This window comes from Eutrema salsugineum, unplaced genomic scaffold (genome assembly GCF_000478725.1).
Source record: "Eutrema salsugineum unplaced genomic scaffold, Eutsalg1_0 scaffold_8, whole genome shotgun sequence".
Taxonomy (NCBI): Eukaryota; Viridiplantae; Streptophyta; class Magnoliopsida; order Brassicales; family Brassicaceae; genus Eutrema; species Eutrema salsugineum.
In genome coordinates, this window is record NW_006256414.1 from 86,506 (window position 1) to 109,113 (window position 22,608).

At 35.3% G+C, this 22,608-nt stretch overlaps 3 protein-coding genes across 4 annotated transcripts; 2 read left to right on the plus strand and 1 right to left on the minus strand.

Annotated features, from left to right (window-relative positions):
• Nucleotides 1-110: 110 nt before the first annotated feature.
• LOC18010090 (dof zinc finger protein DOF1.8) lies at nt 111-1,961 on the minus strand. The gene is made up of 2 exons (XM_006391536.2): nt 1,615-1,961; nt 111-1,400 (listed from the first exon to the last, which is right to left on the minus strand). Exons 1-2 carry the CDS (start codon nt 1,636-1,638, stop codon nt 345-347), a joined length of 1,080 nt encoding a protein of 359 aa, XP_006391598.1. The 5' UTR covers nt 1,639-1,961; the 3' UTR covers nt 111-344.
• Nucleotides 1,962-15,113: 13,152 nt separating this feature from the next.
• Nucleotides 15,114-18,342, plus strand: LOC112088971 (WD repeat-containing protein 44). 2 transcript variants are annotated; one of them, XM_024159589.1, is made up of 7 exons: nt 15,114-15,325; nt 15,712-16,722; nt 16,823-16,913; nt 17,001-17,158; nt 17,238-17,289; nt 17,379-17,552; nt 17,649-18,342. In XM_024159589.1, exons 2-7 carry the CDS (start codon nt 15,718-15,720, stop codon nt 18,125-18,127), a joined length of 1,959 nt encoding a protein of 652 aa, XP_024015357.1. In that variant the 5' UTR covers nt 15,114-15,325; nt 15,712-15,717; the 3' UTR covers nt 18,128-18,342. The 2 variants fall into 2 exon arrangements, with proteins under 2 accessions (XP_024015357.1, XP_024015350.1); XM_024159582.1 differs by lacking the exon at nt 15,114-15,325 and having other exon boundaries at nt 15,616-16,722.
• A 325-nt stretch (nt 18,343-18,667) lies between these two features.
• LOC18010037 (cationic amino acid transporter 2, vacuolar) lies at nt 18,668-21,923 on the plus strand. Its single transcript, XM_006391539.2, has 12 exons — nt 18,668-18,818; nt 19,080-19,366; nt 19,449-19,589; nt 19,682-19,800; nt 19,899-19,995; nt 20,121-20,293; nt 20,389-20,455; nt 20,551-20,709; nt 20,798-21,035; nt 21,139-21,360; nt 21,438-21,513; nt 21,609-21,923. The coding sequence occupies exons 1-12, from the start codon at nt 18,668-18,670 to the stop codon at nt 21,763-21,765; spliced, it is 1,887 nt and encodes a 628-aa protein (XP_006391601.1). The 3' UTR covers nt 21,766-21,923.
• Nucleotides 21,924-22,608: the final 685 nt, after the last annotated feature.

The window sequence follows — 22,608 nt, forward strand, 5'->3', positions numbered from 1 at the left end:
ATTACAATATATAGATCTTCTTCTTCTTCTTTTTTTTTTTGTTTTGTTTATGAGTAATAAACAATATAGGAAATTAGGAACTTCAGATGCATCGAATCCATAAATTTAGGTAACGAGCAGAACAACTGAGATTTGATTTTAAAATACAAAAGTCATACAGTATCCATCCCCAACCCAAAACGAAGTTAAATAACTCTTTTTTTTATATGAAAAGAAAAGGACTAATACAGTAAACACCCTGATGGGTAGTTAACCCTCATCTTTAAAAATGTGGATGAAATTATATAACTTTATGCTTTTTCATATTTCCTTCTAAAAAAGCTCTTTGGGTCCTTGACTATAATTTATTGCCATGATCCACCACCACCAGAGGCAGCAGAGGCACCAGCACTTAGCATGCCATTCCAAAACCCAACAGATTGGTCAGCATCTCCTTCTTCTTTCCCGTGTTCATGATCGCTGTGATGATGGTGATCATTCCCATTGCCACCACTATTGGTGCTTGATAATGAAACTGGAAGTTTCAGGCTCTCAAATGTCAGCAAAGGCCTACTTCCATTGTTAGTGCGAGTGGACCCTTCTTCTTGATGTAGAGAATCCCCACCGTCAAGAGAGAAGCCCAAAGCTGGTGGTCTCATAAACTCTTGAAACTGTGGGTAACTCAGACCAAACCCGGGGGCTGCTGCGTAAACTGATGATGAGTCATGAACACTAGGAAAAGGCATGAAAGCAGGGCGTGAGGAATTAGAGATCCCTAAAAGCTCCAAAGCCGAGGAGGTTGAGACAAGTGGGTTGTTCTTCATGCTGCTGGGTACTACTTGCAGAAACTCAGGGATAGTGTGATGATGATGATGAGCAATCCCAAAACCTTGAGAAAACGCCAAGTTGAGATCTTTAACCTCGTGGGCATTCTGAGAAAACGCCAAGTCTTGAACTTTGGCCGCCGTCGCAGTCGCCTGGGCATCCTTAGGGTTTACATGTGGCAGTGGTGGTGGTGGCGGCGTGGTGTTGTTGACAAAAAGAGCCTTCTTTGAAGACGAAGAGGACGAGGGTGAGGAATTGGAATTAGAAGAAGAAGAGGAAGAGGAAGAGGAAGAGGAAGATCTCTTGTTCTTCCTGATACCACCACCTATGGGGATATTCCTAAGCGACCCACCTTCGGTCCAATACCTCCTGCAGTCCTTACAGAAATACCTGGGCTGCGTCAAGCTGTAGTTATTGTAGTAACAGAACTTTGTGTTTAAGGAGTTGCATCTTGGGCAGTTCAAAGCCTGATCTTTCTCCGGTCTTGCCTTCCTCTCCACCGGAGGAGCAGCAGCAGTAGCAGTAGAAGGAGGAGGATTAGGCTGTTTCAAGCATGTGTTTGTCACGATCTCGTTCATTGGCTTCACAACAAACTCCTTTTTTTTTTTGGTGAGGAACAAAACAAACAAAGCATATAGAATATACAATTAGATCACACACAAGAAAAATATCATTTTAACTTGTTTAGCTTATAACTTTAAAAAATGGTGGAATACTTTTATCGGAAAAGAAAGAAAGATTAAGAGAAAACAGTTCTATTAGAGCTTTTCTGATAAAGGAGGAAACTGAAAAGAAAGTAGTAAAATATACCTGAGGCCATTTAGCTGTGTCCATGGCTATGGAAAATTTCAAGCTGATCAAAACCTTGAAGAAGAAAAAGAAGAAGCTAAGGAGAGAGAAAAGAAGAGAAGAAGAAGTGTGTGTGGAAAGGTAAAGCTGGTGTTATTGAAAAAGCAAGAAGAAGACGAAAAAAGAGAATTTTTGATTTTTATATAAAGAAAATGTAACTTTAGTGGGATATATAGAAGAAAGAGAGAGATACACACGTAATGTAGTCTGTGTATGTGTGTGGCTTCGCTGCTTTGATGGAATCTTCGTAAGATAAAGAGAGAGAGAGAAAAAGGGGTCTTATGAGTCTGACACACTCTCACAGTATGCGCCCGCCGTCCCACGAATCTTTATTATCTCCATTACTTGTTTATACCCAAAAAAAAATGTAATAGTATTACTATTAAGTATTAACCCATGTGTTGGGTCTCTACTGCACTTTTTTGTTTGTTCACAATTCTTAAGAGTTAAGAGAGTTACTAATGATTTGTTTAGTTTATCTTTCTAAAAAACTTGTGATCTATATAGCCTCAATACATGTCATCATTCATTTTGAGGCAGAATTTTAGTTAGTAGTAAAGATATGTTTAGCACATTTTTGAAAAAGTGAGATGATATAATCCAACAGAAAAACAAGTGTCACGTCGTGACTCGTCTATCCATTGAAATCTCTCTTTCTGCATTCCACTTCCTATCCACTCTTCTCTCTATTTTTTTTTAAGTTTTTTTTAAGAGAATTAGTTTTTATTAATTAAAAATATTTTATCTGTAAGACTTAGCCCGATATAATTAGGGTTGAAATGTTTTGAATATTACTATCAAGAATTTTGAAAACATATTTCAACCTCCTCCAATCGTTTTCAATAGAAGTGATATACTTATATGCCCTGTGAGAGGTCGAAAGTAAAAGAAGAAGAAGAAGAGAAGATACAATGCAAATATATATATATATATATATATATATTGGGTTTTTCCAAAGTTGTATAGTTTGTAATTTCGTTCTTAATAAAATCAAGTGTGAAGTGGAGTCTTAACAAGCAAGAGAAACGCCTCTACTGCCACTAGGACCCACACGTCTCCTAATCTACGGTCCCAATACCATCCCAGCCATTGATCTTCCCTTTCTTTTTTTTTTTCATTCGATGGAACGACGTCGTCGGGGACATATATATATATATATATGTATATAATATTTTAGATAGACAATACACGAAGACAGTATATTCGATCGTCGGCGTGGAAAACCGGCGTTTGTCTGGGGAGTAGACAGACCGGCGGCTAACTGCAAAGAGAGTGTACGTGTGGGACCCAACCAATACGCGCACCAAAGTGAATCTCTTCGAGGACTCTCTCAACAAGTCTCTCTCTCTGTCTGATCGATCATTGATCTGAGTTGGACGGTGGACGTTAGTCATCTTTGTGGACCCTACCTGTTTGTGTTATTTGTGAATCCTCTCTCATCTCAGCCGTCCGATCTCTCCCTCTCTCGTGGGCCCGACCATCTTCCTCCTCTATTTCTTCTTCTTCTTATATTGCGATCCACGTCACCACCTCTCCCTCCCTCCATCTACTACTATATAGGAGTCTAGCACTAGGATTAGGTTATTATAAGAGTAGGGGAATTTTACATAACTAATAAACACACATTTTGCATTTTCCTTTACGTCCAAGAATGCATTTTCACACCTACAAAATTGCTATTTCAGTTTGCTAATTTTAATCCCTCACGCAATTTATTTTACTCTACTTAGCTGTATCCACAATTTCTCCGTTGCAATATGACGACTTCATGTTGGATATATGCCATTTAGACTTTGATTGGTAAACTTGCGGAATGGCGGAATGGTGAAAAAAATCTTGCGAAATAGATTAAGCGATTTATAAGTCGTTTTTTTGCGGAATGACTTTTCCTTTGTATTTTCGTTAAGCAAAAACGCAATCTGCGTTTTTGTATGTATTTTCTTATTTCGTAGATTTTTGTTGATTGACAAAAAACCTGCGAAATTGTGTTTAAAAACATAATTCCATCATTCTGCAAGTTACCAATCATAGCCTTAATAGGATTAGTAACACACAAGTTAAATACCTTTTTATGATTTTACATTAATCATTTCTTTTACTTGGGAAGCTGCCCCCATCCTACCCACTGACTAAAATTAAAAGTGTACAATAATCTAAATACTGCCACACCATTTTTTAGGTTGATTTATGAAATTCCATTCTAATATATATATATATATATAACGAAGAAATTCTGTGAATAGACCTTCAAAAAAAAATGTGCAAGAACAAAAATTGTGATGCATAATAACCAAATTGTTAGTTATTTTGTTTATCCAATCAAATTTTTACGACTAATAGTATTTCCAACCCAGCTTTTAAACCTTCAAATTTGAGGTTTTTTACATTTAATTTTTCAAATTTTGAAGTTTTGAATAGTAAAACCTTAAATTTGAGGATTCACTATTCAGACCCTTAACAGTATTTATTTTATTTTTCAATTCTTATAATTGTATATCTTATCAATAAATTTACTTTTATTTTTAGTTTTCATTTTAGTTCATATAACTAAATTTTTTATAAATGTAAATATCTTTATAAAGTTAAATCTTACTTTTTAAAACCACATAAATACTTGAAATTTAAAACTAAAATTACCAATATAAAAGAAATATTACATAACATTTTTATAATTAAATATGATAGAAATACATCAAAACACATAGAGTAAATTGACACAGGAAACTAACATAAACATATAAAAATTACACAAAATAAATCATAATACAATACTAATAATATGGTAAATTTGATCCTGAATCTTCAATTTTTTTTTTATAATTTGTTCTCTATTCTATCATTATAATTAATAATTATGAATACTGAGAACTATAATAGAAAATATATTTTTTTTTGAAATAGAATTGAAGTTTAATTTTATCTTTTATCTTTAAGGATTTGTCACCCTCAAAATAAGGATTTGGGTTGGAAATGTTGTAAGATGGAGTCTAAAAACACCAACGAGTCCTAATCAAACTCAGAGAGTAGGTCACGCTACATCACCTAGAAAACCTCACATATGGTGCGATAAAATTCTTTATGATTTGTTAGTTAATAAGAGTGATAGTCATATGCTTTATGGATATGGAAAGGATTGAACTGATCCAACTTTAACCTAACATGCATGGCACATCTCACATGCTGACTTGCATGCTCTATGTGACGACCGAAACATTTGTAATGTGATATCATAATATTGCATACTCTGGAAAATATCCAAATACTAATTATTCATTTCTTTTTACCGTCGTATAAACATTATATCTTTATTTAATTAGTATACTCATAGGATTGGATGATTGTATTTAGTAATGTCACATGGCGTGTGCGAATGATGTGGACATATATCAAGTTATCAACTAAATTAAGCGAAGCTAGTGTAAATGGCCACTTGCTTTGGTATCTAAAGAATCCATTACTATTTAGAAACCTATGTTTTTTTTGGGACCAAGCCAACCAAAATGGTTCCTAGGCAAACGGGCATTTGATGGCTCAATATATGGATCGAGGAAAACGTATACTTGAGCAACTTATTATAATTCAATATAGCGAAACATATTGACCAAACGTCCAATTAAAACATTCCTTTTCTTTTTATATAAATGTTTCATTATCATAAATGGTGACAATATCACAATATTGTAAAATGTGTTGGAATAAGCTTGAAAGAAACTTGAAGTGCAAGTTTCTTAATCCTAATCAAAGTGTGTTTCTAAAAGGTTAAGATTAGAAAAGGAAATTTAAGAGTTATCTAAAAGGAAATTTAGGAGTTATCTAAAAGGAAATTTGTTTATCTATTGGAATTAGGAGTTAGCTAATCCATTCTCTATATAAGGAGTTGTAGAGTTGTTGCAAACACTTATGAATTGAGAGAAAGAGATTTGAGAGCCTTTAGTTTTTGAGTGATTTTTCTAAAGGTTAATAAAAGAGAGTTATTTTTTTACAAATCTGTGTTCTTAAACTTCTTTGAATTCTATAAAATGAAGCTAAAACTCAACCCCCAAGAATATTGGGCGAGCCATTCTTGATGCCTGGACGGCTGGACCACGTCCCAATTGGACAGTTAGTTAGTTAGTTATTACACAGTTAGTCCTATAATATTAATTCGTACGGTAGGGTCCGTGTAAAATACCATGAAAAGAAGATAGAAGCTATTGGTAGGGTTTAATGCAGGCTCCAACCTTAACTACGAAACAACAGATTACATATTATTGTTTGTGTTCAAACTTAATGTTTAAGTTAAAATCTCTGATTATTTAGATTCACGGTGGTCGGTAGCCTTAGCTGTAGTTAAAATATTATTGGTTGATTCCATCAATCCCAGTAAAATTATTTTTTTTTTAAATGAATTATTTTTTATTTTGGCGTAATCCACGTCAGTATGACTAGGAGAGAGAGTTGCATATGGTAGTTTTTGGTATTTGGGTTTCTCTGATTTTTTTAAAATTTTAGTTGTGGCTCTTTAACCAATTCTCGGTTCTTTTGGCCGGGCGTTGGTCGGTTTGTTTTCGGAGTTCTTGATTCTCGAATTTGCTATAAAAAATGGGTGTTTAGAATCAGTTCCCTAACCAGGATTTCAGGGGATGTTTCGGTTCGGATCAGTGCTCTTGGCTCTCCGTCCTAAACACGTGGTGAGAGCAAATATAATGAGCCTCAGTCCGCTTCAAATCATTTTGAAGAAAAAGGCAAAATGTGTGTCTTGATACATCTAAGCTCATTTTCACCTTTCTTCGGCTCCTGGTCTCTCACGCTTTGCTTGGTGTTCTAAGACAATATTGATTTGGTGTATCTTTGTTAAGGTTTTACTTATCTTGTTTGGGGCTATTTGACTATATCTGTTATCTGTCGGTTTTAATATCATTGCTTTGTGTCCTTCTATTGGTTTTAGAAGGATTTTGATCCTTCTTGGCTTCATGTACGTAGTTTCAGGCTTCAAAATCAATATAATCTAATAAATGAGAAAAAGGAAAAATACTAGGAGAGAGAGTGATAGAGCAAGTGAATGATCAAAGAATATTTCCACGAATAATGTCGTCTATTTGGAAGATTAGGAATGAGACAGCATTTCACCGGGAACTACCAGATATGATCAATCATGCCATCAACGAATAGAAGGTTTGAAAGGAGGTTCATAATAGTGGTTAAGAGTATGGAAAAAATCATATTAGTTAAAACACCTAAAGAAACACCGGCTTTAACGGATTTATTAGGCACTAATTAAGACAAACCGTTAGTTTAATACCGATGTTTTTCCTATAAAGCAGAGAAATCTCGTGCACGTTGAAATCCACAAAACCCTTAGGGAACATCCTAATTAAGCCTTTAACCTGAAACCTTAGTTACAAACTCTCAAAACGTTTTTCTCTTTAGCTTTCTATGTTGCGGTACCTATATCCTTTTAGAAGTGATATTTTTACAGTTGAGAACCTTTCCCATATAAACTAGACGAAATCCAATTATAACATGAAGACTTTTCTTTTTAGTCTAGTTTGTTATTTTTCCCATTTGTAAATAGAAACTAAGGTGCGATTTCCCATTCTTCGTGAAGCTTTTCTGATGTTGATTTTCTTCGTTTATTCCTGACATAGACGATACTCATCAAAAACGGCTTCCGTTCAGCTTCTTGCTTCAACAGTTCATATTGTTCCACTCAATTTATGAGGAAGAAAGTCACTTTAGGAGACTTTGAACAAATCAAGAGGTCACGTAGATGCGGGAGGCTTTAGGCTCTATTACGGGTATGGAATGAGTCTATATTTCCTCACATGACTGAACAAGTTATTTGGCGCAATAAAACACCAACAAATAAGAGTTTATCACTTCTTGGCTGGAGATTAATTTTAATTATAGGCAATCTTTATTATTCTCTCATGCTATAAGCTGAGTAAAATGGCACAGTCTCATGTTGTACAAGTTTATGTATTTCTGGGATAGATTGTCTCTTATTTTTCATAAGGTTAAATATTTAGGTTGATTGTTTATCATGTTAAGCGAAAGCTAGATTTGAAGATTTTTGTAAAAAAAATTATGGGCCAAGAGTGCATCTCCAAATTGGGACTCTTTGGAAAAAAAAAGCAGAAAAATGTTAAGATGTATAAAAACAGACATTGGAATATAGAAAGCTCCTTCTTAAGGAAAACCCACTTGGTCACAAAAAAACAAAAACCCCAACAACATATTTTCACGGCCTTTTTTAGCTGTCACTCCATAAAAACGTCGTCTCCTTTATCGTTTTTGATTTTCATTACTCAGTTAAAAAAATTGTTGAAGCAATAATGCAGAAAAAACAAAATGGTGATACCTCATATCATAACGCCAATAGTCAGGAACCCCCACGGCACGACTCAGGCTCTTCATCCTTATTTTGTTTTTATTCGTCATGATTTGGTTACCAAATATATAATTTGTATTCTGATTTCGTCAATTCTCGATTAATACATGTCATATACATCGTTAATAAATTAAAACAAACTGACAAACTATATCGCGGCACTGCTTATATATTTATTTACTAATTTATTATTTGCGCGAGCGAGTGGTAGGCCTTATAATATTCATGGACGATCTTTTGTCAACAAAATACAATTAGAAAAACACGCTACATTACGTGTGCGACATTACTCTTATTTTTGTTGTTGTTGTTGTTGACAGCATTATATTAAGAGAAATTAGGATCTTTAGCAAAGACTAAAGTAGTATTTACAAATATAACTATTTACTATTGAAAATACTGTGCTATTTTCATTAATACCAAAAACCCCTATGAAGTCTCTCTCTTTCCCTTGTCTCTCTCTCTTATATCTCTTCCCTCTCTCTCTCTTAGAACATCCACAATGGTGAATTCTTCATGGGGTTCACCTTAAATTTTTAATTAATAAAAAATTCGAGAAGAGAGAAAAGATCAAAGAAGAAAGAAGTGGAAGAAGCGACGAAGAGAAGAGAAAGAAAAAGAGAGAAAGAGAAAGAAGATGAAAGAGAAAAAATACAAATCAATAAAATTCTGACATGTCACCATAAACCTCCTATGAACCTGTCTCTAAAAGTTCTATAATTAGAACTTGTTTTATATAAAATGGATTTTATTCAATTATTTTAAATGGAAAAAATCCATGAATCCCACCTAAAAACTTTTAAAGAGCCACTGTTACGATGCTCTTATATCACTTTCTTCTCTTTTATATCACTTCTCTCTCTGAATCTCCTCTTTCATAACACCACACAATAATTGATCTTTTTTTATAGATATTTTAGAGTTTTATCTTCCTATTTTTATAGAAAAATCATTCATCTATATGATGATAAAATCCAACAATTAACAAAAAATTCTAGTTATAGTCATGTATCATCTCACTCTAATCTCTTACTAAGCTCTTTATGATTTACACAAACATCTTAAACTACTTCTATTCTTATTGGTGGAATCAGGTGAACTAAGAATCATATAAGAAATCTCACTCTCTTCTAATTAGGTGCCTCGTCTCTCAAATTTTTTTATCTAAAACTTTTCATACTGGAGAAGAACTGATCAGTAAAAAAAAGATAGAATATCAAAATACTCAGAAAAAAAAAATTAATGTTTATGTAGATAAGTACTCAATTTACCATTTCACAATATTAATTTCAATAACTAAAATTTATTACACATATAACAATATATTGGATAGATAACTCTAATGTTAACCGAATAATATGATTGTTAGCCGATAACAATAATAAGAAAGTTAATATCCAATGATTGAGTTACCTTGATAAATATCAAGTTGATAATTAATTTAATTTTTAACTGCTACAATAAATATTTTAACATGTGCAAGAACATTGTTAGCAATCTAATACGTTTTATATCAACACCATCACCATATTATGATTTTCACCGGATTTTCATCGAGTTTGTGTCAGATCTCATCTAATCTTCGACAGATTTTCATTAGAGTCATACCATTCTAATTTGGATTAACCCAGTATTTATCGAATTTCCGTCGAAGTTGAATCATCCGATTTTTTTCAAAGTGTAAGATTATGAAACGTAATATACACCAGATAAGTTACCATGTTAAATATAAAACTAACAATATATTTAAATATTTATCTAATACAATAATTTTTTTATGTGGTATAAAATTATTGTTATCAATCTAACATGTTTTATATCATGATAAATATAATGTTAGATGTAAATATAATATTTATACATAATACAATAATTTTAACATGTTATATTAGAAATGTGTAATCTTTGATAGTAATAACAATGGTGGTCGACGGAAGTGATGTCGTTATCACTGAAATATGGCTATATGGATATTGTTAGACTGCCAGAAATTTGGTGTTTGATGTTTCGATAAATTCATCAGTGTATTTAAATCGTATCATTGTGTGTATTTTGTTTTCTGAATTTGTTGAGAAAAGAAAAAGGAGAAGTGGTGGGGAAAGAGGAGAGAGAAATCATGGAGAAAGAGAGAGTAATTGTGGCACCTTCAAGCAAAAAAAATTCCAAAAGGGGAAAAGGAGTTATTGGTCTTTTCTCCAGTAAAATGAGGTTTCGGTCCACTCAGTGTTATTCAGCTAATTTCAGCTTCTCTCTTTTGGTTTTCGACCCAATTAACTCAATTCGGTACATGGACAAAACATATATATATATATATATATATATATGGGAAAAAGGCCGATTAGTACCTAAACACCATCATCTGGTACCAATCAATATCCAAACAATTTTGATAGGTTAATCAGTACCTGAACTTATTAAAATCGGTAAATACATACCTCAACAATATTTTTGTGGCCAATAAGTATATTGACTTTATGTCTGTTAGTCAAACCTGTTACCTTGCAAATGGAATCCGACTTGGATACCGCCGTGGATGCTCTATTCGAATGAAACCAATACGACGCCGTTTAAGGTTAAAAATCTGGAAAAAAGACAAAATGACGTTATTTTAAATTAATTATCCTTAAAAAAAAATACACCATCTATATCTTCTTTCGTGGGAGAAAAACATCGATAATTAGGATTTGGGTGGTGTTCAAAATCAAATAGGAATGACTTCATCGTCGAATGCTAACGCTTCTTCGGAGATTCATGGTAGGTTTAGGTTTGCAATTTTGGTTTTGATTTTGATTCAAACGCTTTCGGAAAATCAAATCAAAAATTTCAATTTTGATTTTTTTAATGTATAATAGATTTAAAACGACGTAGTTTTTGTCTTTTTCCCCTGATTTTTAACTTTAAATGACGTCGTATTGGTTTCATTCGAACACAGCATCCACCGTGGCATCTGAGTCGGATTCCGTTTGCTTATTAAGTGACTCGAGAAGAGACGAGTCTACTTATATATGTTTGTTTAAATGAAATAAAGTAGACTAGTTTCTTTCTTGAACGGGTTTTTGACACAATGTTTTTAATTTTAACAGAAAAATGGGTGCACCGAAATTTTTTTTTTTTAAGTTGGCGTTAGAAATTTGTAGTTGATTGATGTAGGTTACACTAGTCGTGAGTCTCGTGACATTGTTTCTTGGTAAGGGAGAGGCATAGACTACTCATGACTCATTGCCATGTTTCTTGGTAAGACCCAACCTTTTATCGTCATTTTAGGCCACCTCCAACGGGGGTTCACCATGGTATCACAAGTGGGTCCGTTTTATTTTTTTATGTTTTTTAATTATATTTTCAGCCTAATTTGAGTGAGACGGTATGAGCAGAATCAGTTTATTGAGCCCGTATGACTCGGATATGACTGGACAAGTGGCAAACTCAGATTGACTGTTGTGTGGAGGAGAGAAATTAATCGAGGTCTGCTGTTTCTACTTTTCATTTGGCCTTGATAACTACTTTTTAAAAAAAATAGGTTCATGGATGGAGGCCATTTTTTAGATGGAGATGACTACTTTTCAAAAAACAATAAAACTAATTAAAAATTACTATGAACCCCAACCATGGATATCATGGTTGGAGATGCTCTTAGATTGTTCACTAGACAATTGACACTAAAAGAATAAATTAAAAATGTGGATCACTAGACACTCGAGTTTAATAAAAATCGTATTAACGTATTTTGCTTTACCTTTAGTCAAAGTAGGAAATCAAATGAAATTTAACGGTAAGAAAAAAAAAGAACAAAGAATTCATCAGGAAGTGACGAAGTAGGGGCGGAGGTAGAGAGGAGAGTATGGGGTCCCATGCCCCCTACTCTTTTTTGTTTTTTATTAAATAAACCTTAAAAATATTGATTTAGAATGTATTTAAATGAGTTTATAGAAAAGTGCTCCCAATTATAAAAAAAATATGTATTTTATTGAAAATGCCCCCAACTAAAAAATGTTCAGATGTGCCACTGTGACGAAGTGTATATATATTTTTATTATAGATAATCCTTGCAAGGTTGGGTCTATATAAGATATATGAATGTATCAGATTCAAAAAAAATTACAAGTTCAATTTTCTCACGTATCCAAGTTTTTTTTGGGCATTTCAGACGTCCAACCTTTTATTTGTGATAGCTCTTTATTTTCAGAATATATAACAATCTATTCTATCAATCTATGCTATGGCAAAACACCTAATAAAAGTACAATAGCGTTTCTTTTTGGTTAGTGAAGGCTCGTCATCCACTTTGGGCATCTCATTTTAACTCATTTCCATACAACATACAAGGTGTGAACTCAAGGCGTGAGGCAGCTTCAAGAAGCTCAACGCCTAATAGAAGAACAAGCAGATCAGAACTCAAGGCGTGAGGCAGAGCTTCTCAAAGTTTCTGCTGAGCAACAAGCCAGAATCGACAAGTTAGCTCTGGTGGAAAGGTACTTGACTCAAACTGATCCAGGGTTCTTAGATTTTGTGGCTGCAAATCAAGTTTCAAATAATCCAATGCCTTCACCTAATCACTCTACAACTCCGTAGGTTCTGGTTGGCCTCTGTTTTTCTTTGCTCCTTTATTCTCTTGAAGAACTTATCACAATGATATGCTATGTATTATTTGGGTATTTTGATCACAATGTTTTGGAACAATGTCTATTTTGGTATTTTGGAACAATTCCTATGTTTAATGTAATATATATTTGCTTTTACAAGTTCTTCTAATTATTTGATTTCGAGTTTAGCTTTTTGGTGTAATGAACAAATTTGATCAAATGAAAATAGGAAATATAATGGATTACCAAACCTGAATCCGTTTGATCTATGTAGTCGCAAATTCGTCACAACTTCGTCGTAAATTAGTCACGACTTCGTTGAAAATCAGTCGCTAAACCATAAGAAAACATCACGTTTTTGGTGATATCAGTCTTCAAACAGTCGCTAAAGTGAAAGCAAAGTAGTCGTGATTCAGTCGTTATATACTGCGATTATTTCGCGACTGAATTTTCACGACCACTAATCAGTCGCAAAATGGTCACAAAGTTTGCAACTAATTAGTGACTGAATTTACACGACGTTCCTACGACCGAATCAAAAGTCGCTAATTAGTCACAACTGCAATCACTTATTAGTCGTTAAATTAACTACTAAGTGCCGACTATTTAACGACTGAATGACGTAGTCGTTAAGCAGTCGCGAATTAGTCATTAGTTTGCGACTGATTAGCGACTCTTTATTTTAGCGACGTTAAATTAACGACTAATTTGTTTAGTCGCTACTCAGTCGCAAAACCACTTATAGCGACTGATTTGCGATTGATTTGTTCGTCGCTAAAAACATGTTTTCTTGTAGTGCATGTCCATGCATCTGTTGTTAATTCTGTAATAATATGGGAGCAATATTGTAATCCAAATTACATAAAAGATTTTTTTTTTTGGGTTAGAGAACATATAAGATTCATGTTTTCAACTAATAATCTATTATATAATGAGAGAGTTTTCTCTCCATCTAGACTATCCACATCAGCAAACTCATAAAGCTTAACATTTAAGTATATTTAAAGTATGCATTTAATAAATATATTAATGTTTGTTATTAATATATTTAGTATAAATTAAATTAAATTAAAAAAATTATAGTATAAATTAAAAATAAGTGATAATTAGATATTAATAATTAAAAACATTGTAATACTAACTGGATTAAATATATATATATATATTCTTAAAAATAATAAATTATTAAATTGAAAAAATGTTTTAAAATGATGATAATTAAAAAAAAGCAAAAATAATGAAAAATAATAAGAAAAATAGAAGGAAGAAGAAAAATCAAAATACAAAAACAGAAAATATTAAAAAAATGAAAAAGAATAGAAATTAAAGACCATGAAGAGGAATATGGATAATAAAAAAAAGAACACAAAGCTGATGAAAAAGAATTTTGAAAAATATGAAAACAAAGAAAGAGAACAGAAGATAAAGATATCAAAATATGAAAATATGAAAATGAAGAAGAAGAAAAAAATTAACAAAAATGGATAAATATGATGTTTAAATTTAAAAAAAAGGTAAGAATAAATGATTAAAAATTATTACTGCGCAACGTGTAGAGCATTAACAAAAAATAATAATTTTAATACTGTAATAAAAATCACACAATAGTGATAGATAATATATAAAAGTACATGAAATAAAAAAAATTAACAGAAATTAATAACATAATTAAGAAAATTTGTTATTATATACAAACACTAATAAGGATTGTACAATGTAAATATAGAAAAAACTATTAAACTATAAAAAATTTATCCAACAGATTATTTTTTTAAAAAAAACATATAAAAATATAAAACATATAAAAATATAAAATAAAATTTGCGCGAAGCGCGGACTCAACCCTAGTAATAATAATAATAGAGTTCATACAGCTGTTAAAAAAAGAGTTGATACCGCAAAAAAAAACTAATAATAGAGTTGTAGTGTTGCACACCAAAAAAAAAAACTTATAAAAAAGACGCATGGTCACGTGATGTGAGTCGTGTGATTAGCGCGAAGGATTAACGTAAAATGGCTCAAATTCGCGATCCCACCACTTTAAAATCAATTAATATTCTGTTTAATTTCTTTAGTGGCTAATTAAATTATTAAAACTTCATACCAAAAAAAAACTGACTAATTTACTCATTTGGTAGATACGATTTTGTTTTACTCATTTGGTAGAGACGAATTTGTTTTCATGATATGCTTAATTAAGTTTATATTTTGTTAAGCATTTAATATATCATTTTGTTATGATAAGTATCGTTCTTAAAAGGAAACATCTAACTAACAAGAAGTTAAGTAATTAAAACTAAACTCTGGAAATCAGTGTAAGTGTGGTTAATAAAAGAGAAACAAACAAAAAAAGGAAATTATATTTCTTCTTTCTAATTCGTTTCCTTCTATCTTCCTTGGTACCTTCGAAGAAAAAAAATCCCAATTTTATTATACAAATCTCCCTCGTTTATTTACCGTTAATCTCGATATTAATCGCTGACTCTCTAAACTCTCAGAAAAACCCTACCAAAAGATGAAACCTTTTGTTTAATTAAATTAGCGAAGGGGTTTCAATTCAAAGAGCGTGAATGAAATTGAATCGAACCGACGGATTGTTCATACCCGTTCCTTGGGTTTATAAGAAGAACCCTCCTCTTCCTCCTCCTTCTTCTTCGGGAGTTTTTTTGTTTTATTATTTTTGATTTTTTAGAAAAAAGCAATTTTAGGTCTGGTGAGACAGGTAGGCAACATCCTCTCTGAGCACTTTTAATTCTTCACTTTCTTCTAAATTGTGTATTATGATGATGAGTACCGTTGTTTATATTTGACTTGTAAGCAATCTCTTTAACGTTTTAGTTAGGTGGACTGTATAATTTATCCTTTATTTTCTTATTGTTGCGCCTAATTATGCATTTCAGATTTTGATTTTGGGGTTTGACTCTGCTTTTAGCATTTCGCTGTTATCCTTTTTTTGTTGTTTGAATTTTCGTTCAAATATGACTAGAGTCTCTCTTCTGTACAGTAGGAGGAATTGACTAGCACGAAAGGCGCGACTTTTATGGTAGCCAAAGACCAAAAGTTGAATAATTCCTTCTTACCAATTTCTTTCTTTGGTTTATGGAACAGAGTGTGATGGGTACTCGTGGGGATGAAGAAGACGAAGATTGCTTCTTTGATGCCCCTGAATCAGAAGCAGAAGGAGAAGAAGAGGTATCATCTGTTTCTCAGGAAATCGGTGGTTTACGTCTCTGGACCAACAACCCTGAGAGTGTTTCCAATCGACGGCGTAAGTTCTTCCAGTCTATGGGGTTTAGTTTCAAAAAGACCGCAACAGAAGAGGATTCCTCCGAGTCTGAAGAAGATGAGCTCGAACCACCCCGATCTCAACTTTCTGATTCTTCAATGTCAAACTCGGTGGATTTGTTGTTGAGGAATGAATCCACTACGTCCTCTGGATTCGAGCGATCCTCTGTTTCGTCATTTGATGATCAAACCTTGTTGTCCTCCAGTAGTATGTCTGAAGGGTTGAGTGAATCTGGTTCAAGTAGATCGGGTAGCTTTGGTGATTTTCACAACTCTCCATCGAGCCGTTCAGATGATCCCTTAAAGAAAGGGGCACAATCTTGGTTAAAGAAGCTAGGTCTTTTGACACATGTCCTTGACTCCATGGACTGTGAGTCTGTGGGATCTCCGTTGAAGAAGCGAGTCGCGCGAGTGCAGGCGTTCAAAAAGCAGTTCAAGGAGCTCTCATCTCTGTGTGTTGACCAAGAGTTTTCAGCGCACGATGGCTCAATCTTAGCCATGAAGTTTTCTCCTGATGGGAAATACATTGCAAGCGCTGGCGAAGACTGCGTCGTTCGAGTGTGGAGCATAGCCGAGGAAGAGAGAACAGACAAGTATGAAGTAGCTGAGTCTGATTCTGGTGTTTACTTTGCGATGAATCAACATTCTCAGATTGAGCCTCTGAATATTAGCAATGAGAAAACAGAAAAGAAAAAGGTAAGTTTTTTGAGGAAGTCATCGGACTCAACTTGCGTTGTGCTACCCTCTAAGATCTTCTGTATATCGGAGAAGCCTCTGCATGAGTTTAGAGGACATATTGGTGAGATCTTGGATCTTTCCTGGTCGGAGAAAAGGGTAAGACATCTTATCTTTTCCTTCCTAGCTAGTTATAATCTTGTCTTATTGATTGTCCAGTAATTTTCTTTACTCTTTTTTTTTTTCCTTGTTGCTGCAGTATCTCCTGTCATCTTCTGTGGACGAGACTGTTCGTCTATGGAGAGTAGGTTCTGATGAATGTCTCAGAACTTTCTTTCATAACAATTTCGGTGAGCTTCTTCTTCTTCTTCTTCTCCGTCTTATCTTTCTTCTTTTTCTTCTGTCTACTCATTCACACCTCCCTCCTCCTTACACAGTGACTTGTGTAGCATTCAACCCTGTGGACGATAATTACTTCATAAGCGGATCAATCGATGGCAAAGTTCGAATGTGGGATGTGTCTCGCTGTCGGGTTGTTGACTACACAGATATAAGAGACATTGTAACAGCTGTGTGCTATCGTCCAGATGCAAAGGTGCTTTGAAAGACTTTAGTTTTCCCTTATTTGACATTTATTGTATGAGCAGTTTCTTACTTACTAGAGATGTTTGCAGGGTGCAGTGATAGGTTCCATAACAGGGAACTGTCGCTTCTACCATATATTCGGTATGCAATTAGTTGTTGAGATAACTACTTGTTATACGAATATAATGTAATGGATAATTAGCGGAGTGTTTCATATTGTGCATTTTCAGATAAGCAGCTGCAAATGGACAGAGAGATTAACTTACATGGGAAGAAGAAGTTTCCAGGGAAAAGGATCACTGGTCTCCAGTTTTTGCCCAATGACTCGGACAAAGTAATGGTTACTTGTGCTGATTCACAGATTCGAATCATATGTGGAGAGGATGTAATCTGCAAGCTTAAAGGTTAGGCTTTTGTTTGAGACAGTGGTTTGGATTTCTTCTGTTTAAGACTATCAAAGATGTTAAACTCTTTTTGTGAATTACCTATTTGGTTTGCAGGTTCTAGCCTTTGCACAACATCAGCTTCATTTACTTTAGACGGGAAACACATTGTGTCAACAACAGAGGACTCGAGCATTCATGTGTGGAATAGCTCTCAATTACCGAGATCCAAGAAGCCATCTTCTGGAAAACCGAAAAGCATAAGGTCTTACGAGGGGTTTCTCTCACAAAATGCGTCAGTGACTGTACCTTGGCTCAGGCAGGAAAACAGGAACAGGCTAAGCGAGTGCATCACATGTCTGGACAAGGAGATAGGGAAAGTGGACTGCTGTTTCTCACCAAAGAAAGGATCAACAACGTGGCCTGAAGAGGAGCTGGAAGAAACAGCAGCAACAACAAGGAGCAGCAGAGGGAAGAAGCTGAGGCTTGTGAGGAGCACGTGGCAGCCTAACATGTGGGGGCTTGTGATCGTGACAGGGACTTGGGATGGAAAGATGAGAGTGTTCAACAACTATGGATTGCCAGTTCCGGTCTAAAAAGACAAGTGAATATTAGTATTAGATAGATAGGATTCTTTTGATTTGTATATCAAAGCTACTTACTTGCTACCACTAGTACCTAGGCGTAAGATGTGTATACACATTATTAGCACATAGGATATCTAAAAGATGTATTGTGCTCTCTCAAGTTATACTATATTATCTCCCTTTGGGAAATGTCGTTTAAACCCTCCTCTCTCTCAAGTTGTGAGATCAAGTCTTCTCAAGGTAGAGAGGCATTTCCCCATACGTCAGATTGTAATTCCCCATTGGAGTAAAAACATAAAAAAATGGGAACAAGTACCGAAACGGCAAGCGGCACGTTCTAGTTGACCCCAAGAAATGATCGTTTGGATAACGTTTTGGCAGTGGCTCGTTTTTTCACGCGACCAATTCACATCATTTCTTCTTCATTTCTTCTTCTTCTTCTTTTTAAAAGAGAGCATTTTTTTTCTTGTTTATCTCCTATCCTTCCTTTTCCTTCCTCCGTTAAAAAGAAAATCCATCCATTGAATTGCCCTGAAAACAAATAATTCGATGGGTTTTCTGGTGGATACGCAAAAGGAAGGAGGTGGATATTCATGGGGTTGCCTCAGGAGTTTGGTCAGGAGGAAACAGGTCGACTCTGCAATTTCTTCTCATCATCAGCTTGCCAAAGCCCTAACTGTTCCTCACTTGATTGCAATTGGTAATTCTTCAAAGTTTTTTGGTTACATACCAAATTATTCATGGGTTTGTCTTTTTTGTTAATTCTCGAGTGGTCAATTCATCTGGATACGGCCAAGGCGAAGACTTTATCATTCTCTTGTTTGATTTTTTTTTTCCTTCTCCATCATCAATCATCATCATCATGGGGTTTTCTCATCTCTAAGAGCAAAAAAAGAAAAGCTTTTCGATTGTTGTTTTGATGTAGCGATTCAGTCATTCTTCCTCGCTGTGTGATAAATAGGTGTGGGAGCAACAATAGGAGCCGGAGTGTATATTCTGGTAGGAACAGTTGCAAGAGAGCATTCAGGACCAGCTCTTGCTTTGTCCTTTCTTATTGCTGGAATCGCAGCTGCCCTCTCTGCCTTTTGCTATGCTGAGCTCTCTAGTCGTTGTCCCTCTGCTGGCAGTGCCTATCACTATTCTTACATTTGTGTCGGCGAAGGTGTTGCCTGGTTGATTGGTTGGGCCCTCATTCTCGAATACACCATTGGTGGCTCTGCTGTTGCCCGAGGCATCTCCCCAAATCTGGTTTGTTTTGCCTTCTTTTCCTTTTTTCTCACCTTCTTCTGTTAGCACCAATAAGTGTGCTGAAGCTTTATAAGCTCTATAGGCATTGATTTTTGGTGGTGAAGATGGTTTGCCTGCATTCTTAGCTCGTCACCAGATCCCAGGCCTTGATGTTGTTGTTGATCCATGTGCTGCTTTTCTAGTCTTCATCGTAACTGGCCTTTTGTGCCTGGGAATAAAGGAGGTATTACAAGCTTTGATCTGTTTTCGATCCCAATCAGGATATATTTCAAACTCTGGTTCAAATTGTGACCGACATCTCTTCTTTCTGTGCAGAGCACATTTGCTCAGGGGGTTGTAACTGCAGCCAACGTGTGTGTCTTGTTATTTGTCATAGTAGCTGGCAGTTATCTGGGCTTCAAGACAGGTTGGGCTGGTTATGAACTTCCGACCGGGTGAGATGACCATTCACTCTAACTTGACTTGTGAGTCATCATAGTTTGAGATATGGCTTTAAACGAAACCGTTTGTCTTGTTCCTTTTTTTTTAATAGTTTTTTTCCATTCGGAGTTGATGGAATGCTTGCTGGTTCTGCTACCGTCTTCTTTGCATTCATTGGGTTTGATTCGGTTGCAAGTGCTGCAGAGGAGGTAAATTTTGGAATCATTCATGTTCTTCTTGCAAGTATCTATCTTTTTTCTTCTTTTTGTTGCATCCTTTCAAGAAATTTAGAGGTACTAATGATGATGCTATCCACATCTATGTGAATGTGCAGGTGAAAAACCCTCAACGAGATTTACCAATTGGTATTGGTCTTGCACTCTTTCTCTGTTGCTCTCTCTACATGATGGTCTCCATTGTTATTGTTGGTTTAGTTCCGTACTATGCAATGGATCCTGACACTCCGATATCCTCTGCGTTCGCTAGTCATGACATGCAGTGGGCCGTGTAAGTATATGATCGTTTAAGTTCCACAATCCCGACTTAGACATGTTTATTGAGATTGATTGTTTTCTTTTTTTTTTTTGGGAATTTTGATGTAGATACTTGATAACTTTAGGAGCTGTCATGGCTCTCTGCTCAGCTTTAATGGGTGCCCTTCTCCCTCAGGTAAAGTAGAAAAATAAATCAATGATTTAAAATTTGAACCTCAGAATGTGTTAGGTTGTTGCTCAATATGAATGATTGTTTTTTAATTTTTCTAGCCGAGAATTCTGATGGCAATGGCTAGGGATGGTCTGCTGCCTTCTATATTCTCAGACGTTAATAGACGCACACAGGTTCCAGTTAAAGCGACATTAGCAACTGGGCTTTGTGCGGCGACCTTAGCGTTCTTTATGGATGTTTCACAGCTTGCAGGCATGGTAAGACGACAACAGTTTTGTGTTTCATTGTTGCTGGAACCTTTTGTCGTCGTTATTTAGTATCTGAGAGCTGGTGCTGGTGTTGCAGGTGAGTGTTGGAACGCTTCTGGCATTTACAATGGTGGCGATATCAGTGTTGATACTCAGATATGTTCCTCCAGATGAGCTGCCTCTTCCGTCATCTCTCCAAGAGAGAATTGATTCTGTTTCCGTTATATCATCCGATCATATTGGCACTTCTAATAGTACCAAACAGCCTTTAATCTGCGGGAACGATGTTTCGGTTCATTTCCCAGTTATCGAGAAGCAAGAAGCTCTTGGTTGTTGTAAGTAGAAACATCATCTCTTTCTTTCCTATTTTGTTTTTTGAAAGCAAATATTCTTACATGCACAGAAGTGAACACATATGTGTTGATGATGATTGTGCAGGGGTTCTCAGCGAAGAAAACAGGAGGAGAGTGGCGGGATGGAGCATTATGTTCACTTGCATTGGGGCCTTCCTTCTAAGTTATGCGGCATCAAGCCTCAACTTCCCAGGTTTACTTAGATATCCACTCTGTGGTGTTGGTGGAAGTCTCCTCCTTGCTGGTTTGATTGCTCTGAGCTCTATAGATCAGGATGATGCCAGGCACACTTTTGGACACACTGGAGGTAAGTAATTTGATTTGGTAAACAATGACATTTTCTCAAACAAATGCCACTTATGATTATATAATATTTTTGAATAGGTTTCATTTGCCCGTTTGTTCCCCTGCTGCCAATCATATGCATTCTCATCAACATGTACCTTTTGGTGAACCTTGGGTGAGTCTCTCACTATCTCTGCATGCTCCTTCCTTTATTATTCCCCCCCCCCCCCCTCCAAAAAGGAACCAGCATAATCTTTTCTGACTTGACAGATCTGCAACATGGGCTCGTGTATCGGTGTGGCTGTTGATCGGAGTACTTGTGTATGTTTTCTATGGCCGGAAGCACAGCTCATTAGCCAATGCAGTTTACGTAACTACAGCTCATGCGGAGGAGATATATCGTGAACATCAAATTTCTTTGGCATAGTCTCTCAATCTCTTTGGTAATAATAATATATAGATATACGATGTGACAAAATCTGTATTATTTTCATTTGGAACCAACAACACTGGCAAAAGCTATATCCACAGACTCTTTGTAAATAATATATATATATCATCATAAATTCATAAACAGAAAAGACTCGACACGTTTTAGTTATGTACAAGCTTGTTAAAAAGCGAAGCAATGTGAGTTTTTTTTAGTGTGTTTCTTTTTGTTGGTCTATTTGGTGTAGAGACATGAATCTTTCATTACGTCCTCATTTGGCGGATGATCTTTTTTTTTTGGTCAAACGATCATTATATTAAGCTAATGGTTTTAGGCTCCAAAGAGGGAGTTTGAGTTTACAGAAACAAGTGCTGCCTTGGCTAAGGAATCAGCAGTCGCATTAAGGTTGCGTGCAACAAAAACAAAAGAGATAGAAGAAAAGAAAGTGCAGAGATGGAAAATATCCTGCAGGATTCCTCTTAGAACTTTCGACCATCCTCTAGACTTGAGGAGATTAACGAGAACTTGGCAGTCTGAGCGAACTTCACACTTGTCTAAGCTGAGGCATATAGCCTTTTCCAGGGCTTTTTTAACCGCTGTAGCTTCTGCCATAAGCGGAGAGGCGATGAATCTGGAGTGTGTGGATGCCTCTTCAATAAAGGTTCCATCATAACCTGAAAAAGAAAAACCAATACCACAATTTTCTGATTTTGCGCACCAAGCAGCATCTACATGACACACCGGGACATTTGTGGTGTGTGGTAGTGCTGCGGGGGGGGGGTCGAGGTGTGACAGTAACGGTAGAAGACTGTTGCGCTATGGCCCATTCCTTTGCTTCTT